This window comes from Sylvia atricapilla, chromosome 27, assembly GCF_009819655.1.
Source record: "Sylvia atricapilla isolate bSylAtr1 chromosome 27, bSylAtr1.pri, whole genome shotgun sequence".
Taxonomy (NCBI): domain Eukaryota; kingdom Metazoa; phylum Chordata; class Aves; order Passeriformes; family Sylviidae; genus Sylvia; species Sylvia atricapilla.
The window spans coordinates 4,841,568-4,856,776 of NC_089166.1; the positions used below are offsets into that span (position 1 = coordinate 4,841,568).

Consider the following 15,209-nt stretch of genomic DNA (forward strand, 5'->3'; position numbering starts at 1 on the left):
TTCTTTTTATTCCTTACACAGCAACAGCAACCAAACAATCACAGAGTCACAAAGACCTAAACTCTTGGGATCACCTTTTAGATTATCTGAATCTAATTAAAATTCAGGCTATGTGTATGAATTAGAATCATAAAATCACAGAATATCCAATAGGAGTTGGAGGGGACTCCCAGGGATCATCAAGTCTAGCTCAGGGCCCTCAGCAGTTTTAGATAAAATGAGACGTGACCATTTTTGGTACTGGCTTTGTTTTATATGTATATGTAATTTGTAATAATCAGTTTCTTCTGCTTGAGATTCTTTTATAGGGAACTTGCCTATGAATTTTCCAATAAATTTATCAGGTAACAACTGCTTTAGGCCTTGTTTAGGCCTGGACATTCTGTGTTATCAACAGAGGGAAGCTGGGACATTTCAAGATGAGCACTTGATGAGCTGAATGCTCTCTCATCTCAATTTACTGAGTAAGGTCTCCCTGCACAGATGTAGGACCTGGTCCTCCCTTGAAAGAAGTTTAGGTCTTGATGTTCTAGAGGCCTCCTGCACTAACCTTGTGTGAAGTACTGTGTAAAGCATAACTGCTGTTGCAGAAATCCTCCTGGGATATGCTTTGAACTCACTTTAGGTTTGAAAAAAGATATTTGTATGCTGTCACTTGCAGGTCTTGTTTACAGAGTGAAAAGATGCAGTTGATAAGAGCGTCATAGCTTTATGTTCACATGTGATGTTTTTACCAAATTCCTTGCTGGTAGTAATGAGACAGTTAATATAGTGATTCATTTTTCTAATCCTAAAGATCTCAGCGTGTCATTGCATTTCAGTAGTGATGGGCTCTGTCACTGTTTTAGTGTAAGACTGTGCTTTGATCTACATGGCACACTTGGCATGGAAAAGATGTTGAAAACATTATGAAATTTCTTTTGACCAACCACCTAGAGCAGAAACTTTGCACATCATTTTCTGTCAATACAACAGGGATTATTTGCCATATCCCATTGCTTTTCCTAACTACATGTGACGTCAATAATACGAATAAAGTGAATTTCCCAAGTTTTCCCTGGAAGCTGCTTGGCAGAACCTGAAACAGGAAAAAGTTTTGAATCCCAGGTCATTGCTCTGTTTGCAGTGGCTCTGTGGCCAGGTGCTTCTAGTCTTAAAATGAATAGCTGGGTTGAATTATCCAGCTTTTATTACAAAGGAAAATTTGAAAGTTACTCAGTAAAGCAAACTTTACTTGGAAAAATAAGATGTGGAATATTCAGGCTCCACTTTTCTATATTTAGATTATGGTTTAACTGTCTTTGTTAAAAGTCAGGCAGTAGCCTGGATAGGTGCTATTAGGAACTTGAATTTGAAATTAATGGATATTGTTGAGGTTTAAGGTTTTGTTCTCCTGTAGACTGATTATTTAAAAATACAGGTTGCAGAGTTTATCTAAAAAATTTCGTGCTGGCTGTTGACATACTCTGTGGAGTTGTTACTTCCACTGGCTATGTGCATTCTGCAGATCGTTCATTTTATCATGTTTGGAAAGCTAGTGTGTTGAGTCTTTCTTTTTTATGCAGGTTAACATTAGCAGAGTACCATGAACAGGAGGAAATCTTCAAACTCCGACTAGGTCATCTTAAAAAGGTAAGAACTAGTTGCAGCAAAGGCTTTTTGTGCAGTATTTTGTGAACAAGAACATTTCTCTGTAGAGATCACTACTTGTTTGATAATTGAGGGGTTTGCGCTTGAATGGAATAGCCAGGATTTTGGTATTCACAGAAGATGGTCTTTGCTTCAATAAATAAATCTCTGTGTCCTTACAGTTTGGATTTCATGCAGAGTTCTTTTTTGATACATCATCTGTCACTGTGACCTCTGCCTGGTGCTGGATTCTGAATGTGTATAACATGGGGGAACAGTAAGGAATGGACCAAGGGAAGAAAATTATAAGAACAGAACAACAACAGCAAAAAAGCAACACTCATTGACTTTTCCAGTTCTCTATAATATTGGTAACCAATGTTATCAGTCCAATAAAATCTCTTGGGCTGTTGCAAACCAGTCCTTTTCAGGCAGCTGCAACGCAAGTTTGTTCTCAAGTACCTTGGCCTCAGTAGGAACTGTATGTGCAAGTGAGGTTGTATTTAGATAAGCAGTTGGTTACCTTGAAAGTGATTGCAGTGACCTATAAGTAAGTTTTCTGGGACACTTCAAGAGATGAAATACTGGGAAAAAAAAATAGATGTCTTCTGCCGTTTCCTGGTTAGGTGCGATCTCTGCTAAGGCCAAGGAGTTATCTTTTGTAAATGAACCAAAGAAGCAGCAAATGTCTTGCTAGAGTGCCCCTTTCCCTTCTCAGGTGATGCTCAAGCTCTGCATCTAGTTTTTTTCCTGTAACTTTGACATACAAGCTGAATGCAAGGCCTCAATAATGCATCCATACTCCTTGTTACTTTCTGTGGAAGGGAAAGTAACACAGAATCTGCACACCCAGAATCTGCTGGCAGTCTGCCCATTATGCTTTATTGCCCTGTGAACAAAGAGAAGTGATATGGGCAGGAGAATGCTGCAGGCATGCGGCCCTTACAGCTACCACATTGCTCCAGGGGAGTAACTGCAAGTCCGTCTATCCTGGCATGTAACATTGGCACCCTGGAATGAAGGAATCCATTTGAAATGGACCTTAATGGAAAATGAAGTAATGTGTTGGGATTGTGGCATTGTCTGAAGCTGCACTTATCCTTCTCCACTTTTGGAAACTGGCTTATTCTTTATGTCTAAAAATAGAACCAGTTGGAAAGGGAAGGAGCAGAGTCATAAGACAGATGGGTAACAATGTCCCCTGAGTTACATACACAAAGTGTACTGTTCAGGGAGCACATTTGAATTGAAGTTTGCAGTCCTGGCCACAGTGATGTTAATTCTTGTCTCGTTTTTGAGGGCATCAGAATTTCCAGCTAGACAAACGCTATGTCAGAACTTCAACATGGAATTGACAAACACTCTGACCTGTTTGAGCAGTTACCACTAGTAAAACATAATGTCATTCTCTCACACTTTGCATCCTGTCCAGATGCTGCCCCATCCCATGTGGCATCATGACATACGTACTCTTACTGCTGAGGGCTGTCTTCTTTCTCTTGTCTCACCAGAACTGAAATTCCTTCAAAAACAGCATAGCACTTATTCATGGAAGGAGCAAGACCACAACAACAAGACTTCTTAATTACAGAAAATATTATAAACAAGGAGGTGTAAAGATGCATCTCCTCCTGTCTGTGTAGGTGTGAACAGAATTGCTCAGTCAGTTTTCATTCCTGCTATGTGCCACACGACTGCAAATTGACTCTGACCATCTCTGATCTCCCAGACAAGTTGTATGCCAATAACCTCTTCAAAGGAGGAATTGCATTTATGTTTTCCTTTTGGTTTTTTCCTTGTTTAGGAAGAAGCAGAGATCCAGGCAGAGCTGGAACGGCTAGAGAGGGTTAGAAATCTGCACATCAGGGAATTGAAAAGGATACACAATGAAGATAATTCACAGTAAGTGCATGGGATTCAGGGATAAGAACTTAAAGTAATTTTTTTTTTGTTCTCCTCATAACGAGAAGCAGTCTTTTCAATGGGCAACACTTCATCCTTTTTAGATTGATGTTATAACTCAATAGTCACATGATTGTGGGTGGTACAATTATAGCTTGAAGTTCACTTAAGACAAAGGCTTCCAAGTGCATCAAGGTACCATTAAATAGTCTTTCATTGGTGCAGAGTGATCAAATAGTATAAAATTTGTTAGTCATTAACACAATTGTATTTCTCTCTCTGAAAGTGAAAATGTTGTTTCTTAGCTGTGCAGTAGCTGTAATTTATTGTGCAGAGGATATAATTATTTCTGTCTTCTTAAACTGTGTCTTTCTTACCAGATTTAAAGACCATCCAACGCTAAATGATAGATATTTGTTGCTACATCTTCTGGGTAGAGGTGGCTTCAGTGAAGTATATAAGGTAACTTGGAAGTGGCAATCTTGTGTAATCTGAATCTGCAGGAAGCAGAGTTTTTACGCTTGTTTTCTCAATGCTGTCTGAGTTACGGAGGGGAGGAAGGGAGGACAAAGCTCATGGTGCATCTGACTTGTGTTGGCCATAAGAGTTGAGATTTTCAGGTGCTGGCCTTGTCCTCAGGGGTCAGATTTCCTTCAAATATGTGTCAAAAAACGTTGCACCAAGTCTTGAATTTTTGTTAGGACAGAGAAGCAAGACCCTTGTTTCTTCAAATGCTATGCACAAATACCTGTAGTGGCTAAGCCTTACTGAGATGACACAGTAAGTCTGAACGTCTTCATAAATAAGAGAAAATAGTTTCAATAATAAAAGCAAAGCCTGTACTTCCTGGGGGTATAAGACTTTGTTTCTTGTGCCTTCATTTTACCCCGTGAAATAGCAGACTGGGGACTGTGTGTGTGTATGAGTTTGTGTTTGTTAGTGTTTAGCTTTGAGACTTCTTAGAGCTGAGGATTGCTGGTGTGTCAGCACTCCTAACAGCTGAGATCTGGGATACTTCTGTGCTTGGTATTTGACTGTTACACTAAGAGCTTTTCCAGTATTCCCCATTTGTACTCAGAAGTTTGGAATTCATGTTGAAATTGGATAGAATGGAAATAATTGTGCCAATGCAAATATTGGAAACTTCGTGGTGCTTTATTTTGATGCAACACAACAATAGGTGCTTAAACTAAAGGGACTAGACTTGCTCACATGGTGGGAAAAAAGAGTGTGAGCTGTGTGTAAGTACTTTGAGCTGTTTTGCTGACTAAGCAGAAAGTTTTGGCTGCACAGATGAACGCAAGATGGTATGAATGTTTCCTACCTGCCTGATCTTAAAGAGTTGTAACTGATTAAAAAACAAAAACAAAACAAAAACAAACAAACAAACAAAAAAAAAAAGCCAAAAACGCTTAGCCCTTTTTTCCCAGGGTCTTAGCCAATCTATTAAGCCTTAAAAATTAAGTGGACAACTCTTGAGGTGAACACAAATTATGCCTGTTTGCTTACCACAGCATTTTGTCTTGTCCTGGAAATCGTAGTATTATTGTTGCTGCTCTCAGGCAAGGTAGAAGATTTCTGCATTGCTCCATGAGTGCCATTTCAGAGGTCCATTCTTCAAGGACTAATAATAAAAAACTAGAGGGAAGGATAAAGCACAAGATCACACAGCACTGCCATTGAGTTCTCTAGCTTTTATACTTGCTGAAACATTATGCTCTCAGTTGGAGAGCTGAGCTACCAGTGTGAAACAAAGCATTGAAAAATCTTCTGTATTTTGGTGTTTTTTGTTAACCCAACTGTAGAAAATAAATTTTGGACTTGAGGGAATAATAGCAGGGTCTTTCCCAGTATAAAATCTGTCTGTATTTTGGTAATTTGGTCTTCCTGGTCCCTTTGTAATTCTGGTAATGTAAAATGCCAAAATCAATGCAGCATGAGTTAGATTCCATGGGGAAGGTCAGATCAAAGCACAGAATATTCAATTGTTTTCAGAGTTGCTTGAATTCATTACTGCAACTTACTACATCAAAATGTGGGTTTGCATTTCCCTCACTATGTTTTAATGCGGATTTCCTGGGTGGGGTGGCTGATTTGTTAGAGCTTGTCTGCTTTTGCAGTATTAACTTGAGCCTGTGATTCCTACTGATTTTCAGCTCTTCTCTCTGCAGGCATTTGATTTAACAGAACAGAGATATGTAGCTGTGAAAATACACCAGTTAAATAAAAACTGGAGGGATGAGAAGAAAGAAAACTATCACAAGTAAGTGAGTTTGTAAAGCAGACAGCCATGCTTCCCAATCCCTCCTGCATTTGGTTATCCAGTGCCTGTGAACAGACTGCAAATTTTTTCCTGTGTTTGCCCCATTTCAAAAGCCGCCTCCTATCCCTGTAGCTACTTGCAAAAGTTCTGGCCATATTAGAAATGCTTTAAATGTGTGCATACACACACAGAGTTTTGTGTAAGCCCTGTGACTTCACATTTTAAAGTATCAGTGAGGAAAGTACTGAAGTGGCTTCTCTCTGAAATGTTCAAGCAGTTCCATGTTAAATTGTTTTTCCTGCCCATCTTTCAGGTATACACCTGTGTTTTGCTCCATGGAAGCTTCCCCTTTCCCTTTGTTTCCTAGAATAAGTGTTCCTAATTGTGGTTTTCCAGTACCTGAAGGGAGACTGCAAGAAAGATGAAAAGAGGCTATTTACGAGGGCCTGGAGTGACAGGACAAGGGAGGAATGCCTTCAGCCTGACAGAGTAGGATTAAATTAAATATTAGGAAGAAAATCTTTACTAGAATCCTTTTGCTATTGGTAACTCTTGCTCCCTAATGGCATGGATTAGATAACTCTTCGGAATGACAGTCAAGCCTTCTCCATAGGACTTCCAAGAAAGAGCTTTGTTCTTAATTCCCCAGCAAGTCACTGGGACAAACTAAGCTGAATTTGAAGCCTGGAAATTAGGCTGTCCAGCATCATGGAATTCTTCTAGAACTTGATGATTTTTGTATTCAGCTATCTTGGATATCTTAAGGATTTATGATGTTATTCTATTCTGGCAAGCAGTACCATTAATCAAGATGAGTTATTTTGTAGCATTTCCAGAGTTGGAGCTGCACTTGGGTTCTATGGTTCCCAAGAGCTGTTCTGTGCAGTTCTTCCTTCACTTGATTTTTCTGAAGCTGTCTGAGAGACATGCATGCGTTTGATTCAAGCTGGGTGCTGTGTGGTATGTCCAGATTCAGTATCTGGAGAAATTAGATTTAAGTCACTTGTATGACTAATGCTTAGACTTTACTGTTTTCAGACATGCATGTAGAGAGTACAGAATTCACAAAGAACTGGATCACCCTCGAATAGTTAAACTATACGACTACTTCTCACTGGATACTGACTCGTAAGTCGTGTTGCTCTGTCCTTTCCTATGGCTTGACCTATTCACTAAAGGCAAAGTATTTAAAACTTTCCAGGAGAGTCCAGAAGGTGTCCACACCAATGTTAGACTTTACTGCTGAGATAACAGAGGTGTATTTCCAGTATACACTGGTTTTCTAGAGGCTCCAGCTCACAAACCAGTGTGGTGTCAGACGTGGTGCTTTAACTGGCAAATCCTGCTATTGGCCCTGGGCAAATGCGTCAGCTGATACAGCTTTCAGCCTCTTGGTCTTTAATGGGGGATCTCTGACCAATATATTGTTAAGCATTGAGGCCTGTGCTCCTGGTAGCTTACTTTTAGAAAGGGATTAATAGGCTGAAGGACTCTGAATTTAATATATTGGCCAAATAGGTAAGTTATAGACAAGCAGTAAAGTGTTCTACTTTGTATCAGATGCCTTAATTGCAACAATTCCTGGTTTTCTTTCAGGTTTTGTACAGTGTTAGAATACTGTGAGGGGAATGATCTGGACTTCTACCTGAAACAGCACAAGCTAATGTCGGAGAAAGAGGCACGATCCATTATCATGCAGATTGTGAATGCTTTAAAATACTTAAATGAAATCAAACCTCCCATCATACATTATGACCTTAAACCAGGTATGCTGTGATGACATGCTTAAGGATGCTAAGGCAATGTAATGGGTTGCAGGTTATACAAGGAAGTTTCCTTTGATCCAACAGCGAAAAGAAGACAAGGCTGTCTGGGAAAGCTAACTTGCAACAAGGAAAAAAAAACATAAAATGCATAGAACATTTGGAAAATGTGTAAAGGGTGTAGTCTCCCAGAATTGCAACATAAAACAAGGAGGTGTAACATTTTCAAGAATGAGACTTTGAACCACCAAGTGGCTGTGTTTGTTTTCTTAATGTCCTGCTTGTATTCTACTGTTGAGAGCTTCTGTAATTGCTTCATAAAGGTTCCCAGAATTGCTGGTGTGCTTCATGTTCCCATTCTTCTGGCATATTCTTTCTGTAATCATTTGGCTGAAAAATTGATGGCAGAAGCTAATGTTGAAATGTTCATTTTTTCATATTGTGTGTCAGCTCCCAAAGCTGAGGACTCACGGTCAGACTGCTCAGGTTTGCCTTTCAGTTAATTCAGTTACATCTGCCATGGAGAAGTAGCTCCCCAAATGGTGGTGTATATTTTCCTTCTACCACTGGGGCAGAGCCACAAGGGGGAAAATAGAAATGCTCTGTTTTGGGATGATGCATATTGGCTACATAGCTTTTTTCCTAGTCCAGTAAATTCATCCATCTCTTTGGGCAGTTATCCCTGGCTTGTTTTGCTATGCTCGTGGCGCCTCATCAGCATTGTGTAACTGGTTTGTGATGTGGTTTGTTGCATCAGCATGAAGAATGTGTACGGGAGGTGGTGCTGTTGCACTGATTGTAGTGACCCTGTTTCCTCCCTGGCTGTTCCCAAGTTGTCTGATCACTGCCTGCAGCTACCTAGAGCTGTGATTCATCCACTGCCATCACACACAGTTCTGCTACTTTATTGTAGGCTTGGAGGAAAAACAGTGATGATCTGACTTCTTGATGGGTTTATTAAAGTCTCTTGCCTAAGCAGTAATTGTAAGTAAGTAATTTTTGAGCTTAGAAAGTCACTGGGGAGCACTGTCAGGAAGGAGAGAGTTTCTGGCATGTTGAGAAGACAGAGCAAGTCAGAACTTCTGGGCAGAATGAGTCATAATTGTATATGTGTACTTCTCTCCTTAATCCTCCTTTTTGACCTGCCCTTCCAATGGGACCTTTGGGAGAGGTCAAAACAGCCTGGGCCTGAGGCTCATTTCGCTAACAGGGCTCAGGATCTGGAAGCTCCAAGCAATGTGAGGTCACTAGGTCATTCAAGATGGGCAGATCAGTCTAGCACTTGGTGGTCCCTGAGTTGTGTCTGAAGTTCTGGGTTTTGAGAGTTAAAACATCTGGTGCAGCTCACTCTGGGTCCCTTGTCCTTGTGCAGTGCAGGGCTCAATGCAATTTTATTCTTGCGAACTGTGTATCCTAAGTGCAGTTTCCTCCTTCTGTCTAGGTAACATTCTTCTAGTCAATGGTACTGCATGTGGAGAGATAAAAATCACAGATTTTGGGCTTTCCAAAATCATGGATGATGACAGCTACAACTCAGTTGATGGCATGGAACTGACATCACAGGGGGCTGGTACTTACTGGTAAGTGCTACCTGGGGCACTTGCAAGTTAAGATCAAGAACAGTTGATAAAAAGCTTTGGAAGTGTATCAGCTCTGTGTATGCTGCCATTGGCTGTGACAGCTTAACACTGGAGGTTTGAGACCCTGGAAACTGTTCTTGTTGTCACATAGCTCCTTTTGAGGCTGGCAGCTTTTCATTGTTCAATAGGTCAGTGTTTGAAAACCAGCTCATATTCAAAAGGCTGGTGAAAAGTTGCATATGCTGCTGAGATAGTGAGCTCCAGAGTGGGGCTTGGCCGCTCTTTCACAGTCCAGAGTTGCTCTGTCTCGCATCTTAAATAAGAACCTGGGAAATACTGTACCTATTTGGAAATTCAGGTGCATCAGGGAGATGAAAAGAGTATTCCTCTGAAATGGGAAGGTGAAGATCCACAGTTAGCTCTTGAAAGAGATGTAAATCTCATGGTGTTGTCTATAGCCAGAGCTTCACTTGAATGCTGTGTTTTCAGCATTCTTTATCTTCTGTGCCAAGTGTCACTCACTGTATCACCATTGGCTGAGAGCAGACCCTTGGTGAGTGCCACCGAGTGCAACTCTTAGATGTCAATGAAGCTGCAAACTGTCACCATGGGCAATAGAACATTTGTTTGGCTATTCTGTGTTGTACAGCTTTGTTTAGTTCCTAAAAATGAAACTAGCTGTACCCTGAGTAAAGCAGAGTGTCTTTAACTGAACATGTCATCTGGGGTTGTATTTCTTAAAATATGTGTTTTGGCTGTGTGCTATCATTGTGAAATTGTTGGCCAAGCCCTTTCAACATCAAGTACCAGTTCTGAAGATGAAAGAAATGAGCTTGTTTTGCATGATCTGGTGAAAAGAAACTGACTATCACTAGCTCAGAATACGAGTTTCTGGAGAGTCCTTGCGATCACTATTCCCAGAAGGAGTAGGCATTGGTGATCTTGGCCCAGAGATGCACAGGAATGAAATGAGACCCTTGAGTCCCAAGCCAGCATCTGATCATAGAATTTTCTCCTGCAAAACAAATCACGGAAAATACTTGAAGCTGCCGCTCATAACTTAACACTTCCTTCTAATCAGGTATTTGCCACCAGAATGTTTTGTGGTTGGGAAAGAACCTCCAAAGATTTCAAATAAAGTTGATGTCTGGTCAGTGGGAGTCATCTTCTATCAGTGTCTATATGGCAGAAAGGTAAGAAGGCATTTAATTCCTTTTCTTAGTGGTGTTTCCCAAGCCTTTTGGGAGGCAACCCAGGCGTCTGCTTCCTTTTCCACAGACTTAGAATGTGCTCCGGTGTCTCTTTGCCATCAGTTCCAGGGCATAGTCCATGCCAATGAAGTGGGGAGCATAGATTAGGCTGTGTTGTGCTCTACCTTTATCATTTCCTTCAGAAAAGACATTCTGTAGAACATCTCTTTCCACTGGGCATATTCCCAATGAGACTGTTTTGGGCAGGACAGGTGTGTCATTCGTGGTCTGAGGTTTTTGGTCTGGTCTTGTCACTTTGGCACTTTCAATGCCCTGACTCTTTGTTGGTCTTGATGGCTGCATGTGCTTAGAGGGGAAAAAAAGTAGGTACAAAGACCCACTTTAGAAGTCTTTAGGATGGCTTTTGGAAGGGAAGAGCGTGGATCAGGAAAAGCTGATTTGTCATGAGAAAAGGCAGTTTGCTTTATGACAGCAGGAGAGATAGGATGGAGAAGGAAAAGGATTTCATGGGTTCTAATTTTCGGGAGTCCCTGTCAGTCAGACACGTGGAACCAGCCTAGCAGAGACAAGTGGGTGAATTTCTGCCAGCTCAGATGGATGACAAATGCTGTAACAGAGCCACATGGTCTGGAAGCAGGTGGAGGTCCCTACTGGGCAAGCCAGACATATTCCAGCTTGATCCCTTTTGTTCAGTTGAGAGTGGGAACAGTGCGTCCTGGTCCTGTGGTATCCACAGCACCTTCCCAGCAGTTGTGGACTGCTTGCCTGGAAAATGCTGCTGTCAGGTTATGACAAACAGTAGAGCCTACAGGGTTTTTATACCTGTCACCAACCTTTAACAACTTTTTTCTTTCTTTTGGTAGCCCTTTGGTCACAACCAGTCCCAACAGGATATCTTGCAGGAGAACACAATCTTGAAAGCTACTGAGGTGCAGTTCCCTCCAAAGCCAGTTGTCACACCAGAAGCAAAGGTAAATCTGCTTGAGGGTCAGGCAGCACAGGCAGTTCCAGCCTTCTGATTTCCATAAAACCAAGAGGAGTTCTGTGTTTAATGCTCACCTATCACACAGTGATCAGTGGCTTTGCGTGCCCCATCCTTGGAGGTGTTCAAGGCCAGGCTGGATGGAGCCCTGAGCAGCCTGGTCTAGTGAAAGGTGTCCCTGCTCATGGCAGGGAAGTTGGAATGACATGAGCTTTAAGGTCCTTCCAACCCAAACCATCCTGTGATTCCATGATTACTGCAGCTGAGCAGTAATTACAGTAATTACAGGCTGAGCATTGAACAGTGGGTGCCTCTGCCCATACTTCTCCTGGTGAGCTTTAGTGCAAGAGCTGGGCTCTGTCTAGAGAAGGAATTTCAGAACTGGGGTTGTCATGTTGGCCCCGTTCCCAGTCAAAAGCTTCCTGTTTCTGTCATTAAAAACTAATTCTTGCTTTGGCTTTGGGGCACTGCAGGCGTTCATCAGGCGGTGTCTGGCCTATCGAAAGGAGGACCGGATAGATGTCCAGCAGCTGGCCTGTGACCCATACTTGCTGCCTCACATCCGCAAATCTGTATCCACAAGCAGCCCAGCTGGAGCTGCAATTGCGTCAACCTCTGGATCATCCACTAACAGCTCTTCAAATTGAGACAGAGTAATAGGCCAAAAACTGCTTGAGAAACCGGCAAAAAACTTTCAGAAACACCTTTGGAACAGAGGAATCCACAAGGGTCTCAAGAAACCTGTACCAGGTGCTTTTTTCTCTTGCTTTTTTCCATCCATAGAGCATGACAACATCAACTCTCATCAAGAAAACCTTCAGCATCTAGGCCAAGCCATGTGGATAGGAGATGCCTTGAGGTTTATCCAGTCAGTGACCACAAAGGAGTGGCTGCTCTGAGCAAGGAGGGGAAAATCAAGAAAAAATACAAAAGGACATAGTTCCATGTACTGTGAACTTCTGAACATGCAGCCTTGGGGAATCCAGGATGCCGTGTGTGCTTCATATGAAGAATGTGGACTTTGGAAAAAAGACTGGGCTAGTCCAATGTTGATATTTAAACATTGTTCTTTTTCTTTTAATAAAGTTTAGGTAACATCTCCTGAAAAGCTCGAAGCACCAAGGTTCAGCTGGGGATGGTATATGACTCTTTGCCCTTTGGAGGGGAAAAAAGTTGATCCTGCCTGTTCATGGCACTAGAGTTAGTGTTTTATCCCTGATTAATTTCAATTTTTTAAAAATAACAATTTTTTTTGAAGAAAACAGTTTTTTGGTCTCAGTGAAACCCGTATTAGCAGGTTTGTGGTAGTGTCCATTCTGCAGCTAGTGCAGCTTTCTGCTCCTTTGGGGTGGCCTTTAAGGAATTATTCATCTTCCCAAGAGGGTGGTGAAGCCCTGGGAGAACAAGCCTATGCTACTCTGTGATCAGAGTGGGTCACAACTCAGGCTGCCACAAGGTCTCAGCTGCTGCTTCATCACTCTCACAACAGTTACACCTTTTTAATGTCTTGAAGTGCTGTTGTTTTTGCAGATCTAGCCCCTCATGCTCATACCAAGCTCTCCACACTTGTGAGCCTGATCTTGGCTGGCAAGCAGAGAGTGGGTGGGGATTGGAGCACAGCTCAGGTGTCACAGGTGTGATCTGTGCCCACACAGCTCTCTGCTGATCTGCTTTATGTTACAGCGTTCCAAAGCTGAAGCCTTGGAACGAGGAGCTATTGTCTGCTCCTCTCCATTGGGTGACCTGGCAGCAAAGCTTCCTCCCTTAATACTCTTCAAACTTGCTGACTTATGAAACTTGCTGCAATTGCTCCATCCAATTTCAGATGGCAGGGAATAACATAATATTCTTGAAAGGAGCAAACACCCTCATTCTTGTCTCCCTCCTGTAATCTGCCTACTGGGGTCTTGCACTTTCAGCTGGATCTGCCTGCGGTGAAAAGGGAGCCTCCCACTCTGCTTGCTTTTCCCTCTCTCATTGAAGGAAAACTGAAAACACAAAAATCCCAGCAACTGAACATGTGGCAGCCAGGTTGGAGTGCTCCTAACATGTGGCAGGAGTTCTTAGCCAGAAATATTTAAAGATGCAGTGTTGAGGAGCAGTTTGTCCCAGGGGGGAATCGAGTGCTGCATTATTGCAATTCAGAATGGTGGTTAAAAGCCAAACCACCCTGTGCACACTTTCCAGTCCAGTCCCTTGACCACTGGGCTGGGGGATCCTTGGTGGGACAATTCCAGGATTGTACCCACAGCTGTGGCAAGTGTTTGGTTATCCCAGTGGTATCTCCTGGCAAGTGCTGTTCTCCATCATGCACTCAGAACTCCCCCTTGTCTGTCTTATTGTAAACCACCATCTGCAAATACTGTGCTTAAACCTGATCAGGAACTTGTTAACTGAGAAATTGAGCAGTCTGTTGGAATTAAGCAACAGGCCAGGGAAGTAGAGAACTCTGCTGCGTTAATTTTTTTCTTACTATTTTTGTAGTGACTCTTGGGCTTTTAATTGGATTTACTCCCTTGCAGCTGCATTAAGGTGGTGTCTGAACTGCTGTAGTGTTTCAAAGAACAGAAATACTGCATCTTTAAATCCTCAGCCATCCTCTCTTAGCCCTTTCCATGCCTGCTGCTGTAAGCCAAAAGTTAATTGTCCAATAAGCAGCTTCAACATGCTTATTCAGCCTCTGTCAGGAGAAATCAGGGTTGGTGCCTCATCCCATTTGCTGAAACTGGTGACTTGGTCTCTGTCAGTATCAGCGAGAATTCCAAAAGGGTTTTTTCTATCCTGGTCTCATTGTTTCTTGGCCAGCCAGTGTGTGCATCTCTGTGGGTGTGATTAATTTTATGTCAGAAGCATTTATCCCTGCTGTGCAACACCCATCCAGGGCCAGGGGACGCTGACAGCCTTTTGGGGCTGATAGTAGGGAAGAACCCTGGTAGAATTCTGGTTGCAACACTTCCCTTGTTAAGATGGGTTTCACTTCCAATAACAGACCCTATTGCCACACTGTTCATTTACTTAAAGTGTATGAAGAATTTGTAACTTCAACCAGGCCAGACTGTTTTGGCTCTACCCAGCAAATGAAACATGGATATTAAAATAAGTTTTAAGAAACTGATTTGCTTGGCTTTTTACTGTTTTTCTGCTCTTGGCATTGGCATGAGCTCCCTTGCAGTGGCTGCACAGAGATACAGAGATGGCACACGACAGGATGAGGAAGGATGGAGGAAGGGTGCATTCCATAGCTCAGACCAGTGAGATCTCTGCATCGGGGGGGGGGGGGGGGCGGGGGGGGCGGGGGGGGCGGGGGTGTGGAATCGCTGAGAGTTACTGAGTCACTTAATTGCTGGTGTTGATCTTGTCCTGGAACGTAAATAGGAAAGCTGAGGTGGGTTTGTCCCTCATTTCCTGTAGAGAACCAGCTGCTTTTAGAAGCCATATATGTTGAGGACATAAACACCTTTTCTGTTCATGAGAATCTGTGGATCACAACCGCCCCATCCACTCCCGAGCCCATGGACACCCAAGTTGCCCCTCTCAGTCACCCACAATAACCACACTGAGCAGTGATGAAATGCAGCTCCTTTAATTTCTTCGGGTTGGGCCTTGTCAGCTTTACAAAAATACACAACAGAAAATTAAAAAGGACCTTGGCAGCTGAAGATACTGAGTCTGTTTGTATCTGGACTGGGGAGCACTGGCGCCCTTGGCGCATAGAGCTCCTCCACAGGCATGTGGGGCATGGCATCTCTTAGGAGCCAGGGTCGTACCTACCTCCACAGCTGTTTCCTAAGGTGAACACCCACCAGGCTCCAGGTTACTCTGCAAACCTGACCATCTTCACTGTGCCTGAAGTCCAACTCAGTGAGTGCAAGTGAAACC

The 15,209-nt window shown here is 42.6% G+C and overlaps 1 protein-coding gene across 9 annotated transcripts in view; it reads left to right on the forward strand.

Moving 5' to 3' along the window:
* The window catches only part of TLK2 (tousled like kinase 2), a 56,623-nt gene extending 42,178 nt beyond the window's left edge, over positions 1-14,445 (forward strand). For all 9 annotated transcript variants that reach the window (XM_066336826.1, XM_066336833.1, XM_066336830.1 and 6 more), the window contains 10 exons: positions 1,566-1,632; positions 3,434-3,531; positions 3,912-3,993; positions 5,703-5,794; positions 6,833-6,922; positions 7,391-7,560; positions 8,999-9,137; positions 10,219-10,330; positions 11,212-11,319; positions 11,804-14,445. In XM_066336826.1, the coding sequence (XP_066192923.1) occupies positions 1,566-1,632; positions 3,434-3,531; positions 3,912-3,993; positions 5,703-5,794; positions 6,833-6,922; positions 7,391-7,560; positions 8,999-9,137; positions 10,219-10,330; positions 11,212-11,319; positions 11,804-11,977 (1,132 nt within the window). In that variant the 3' untranslated portion in view covers positions 11,978-14,445. The remainder of the gene's footprint in view (positions 1-1,565; positions 1,633-3,433; positions 3,532-3,911; positions 3,994-5,702; positions 5,795-6,832; positions 6,923-7,390; positions 7,561-8,998; positions 9,138-10,218; positions 10,331-11,211; positions 11,320-11,803) is intronic.
* Positions 14,446-15,209: the final 764 nt, after the last annotated feature.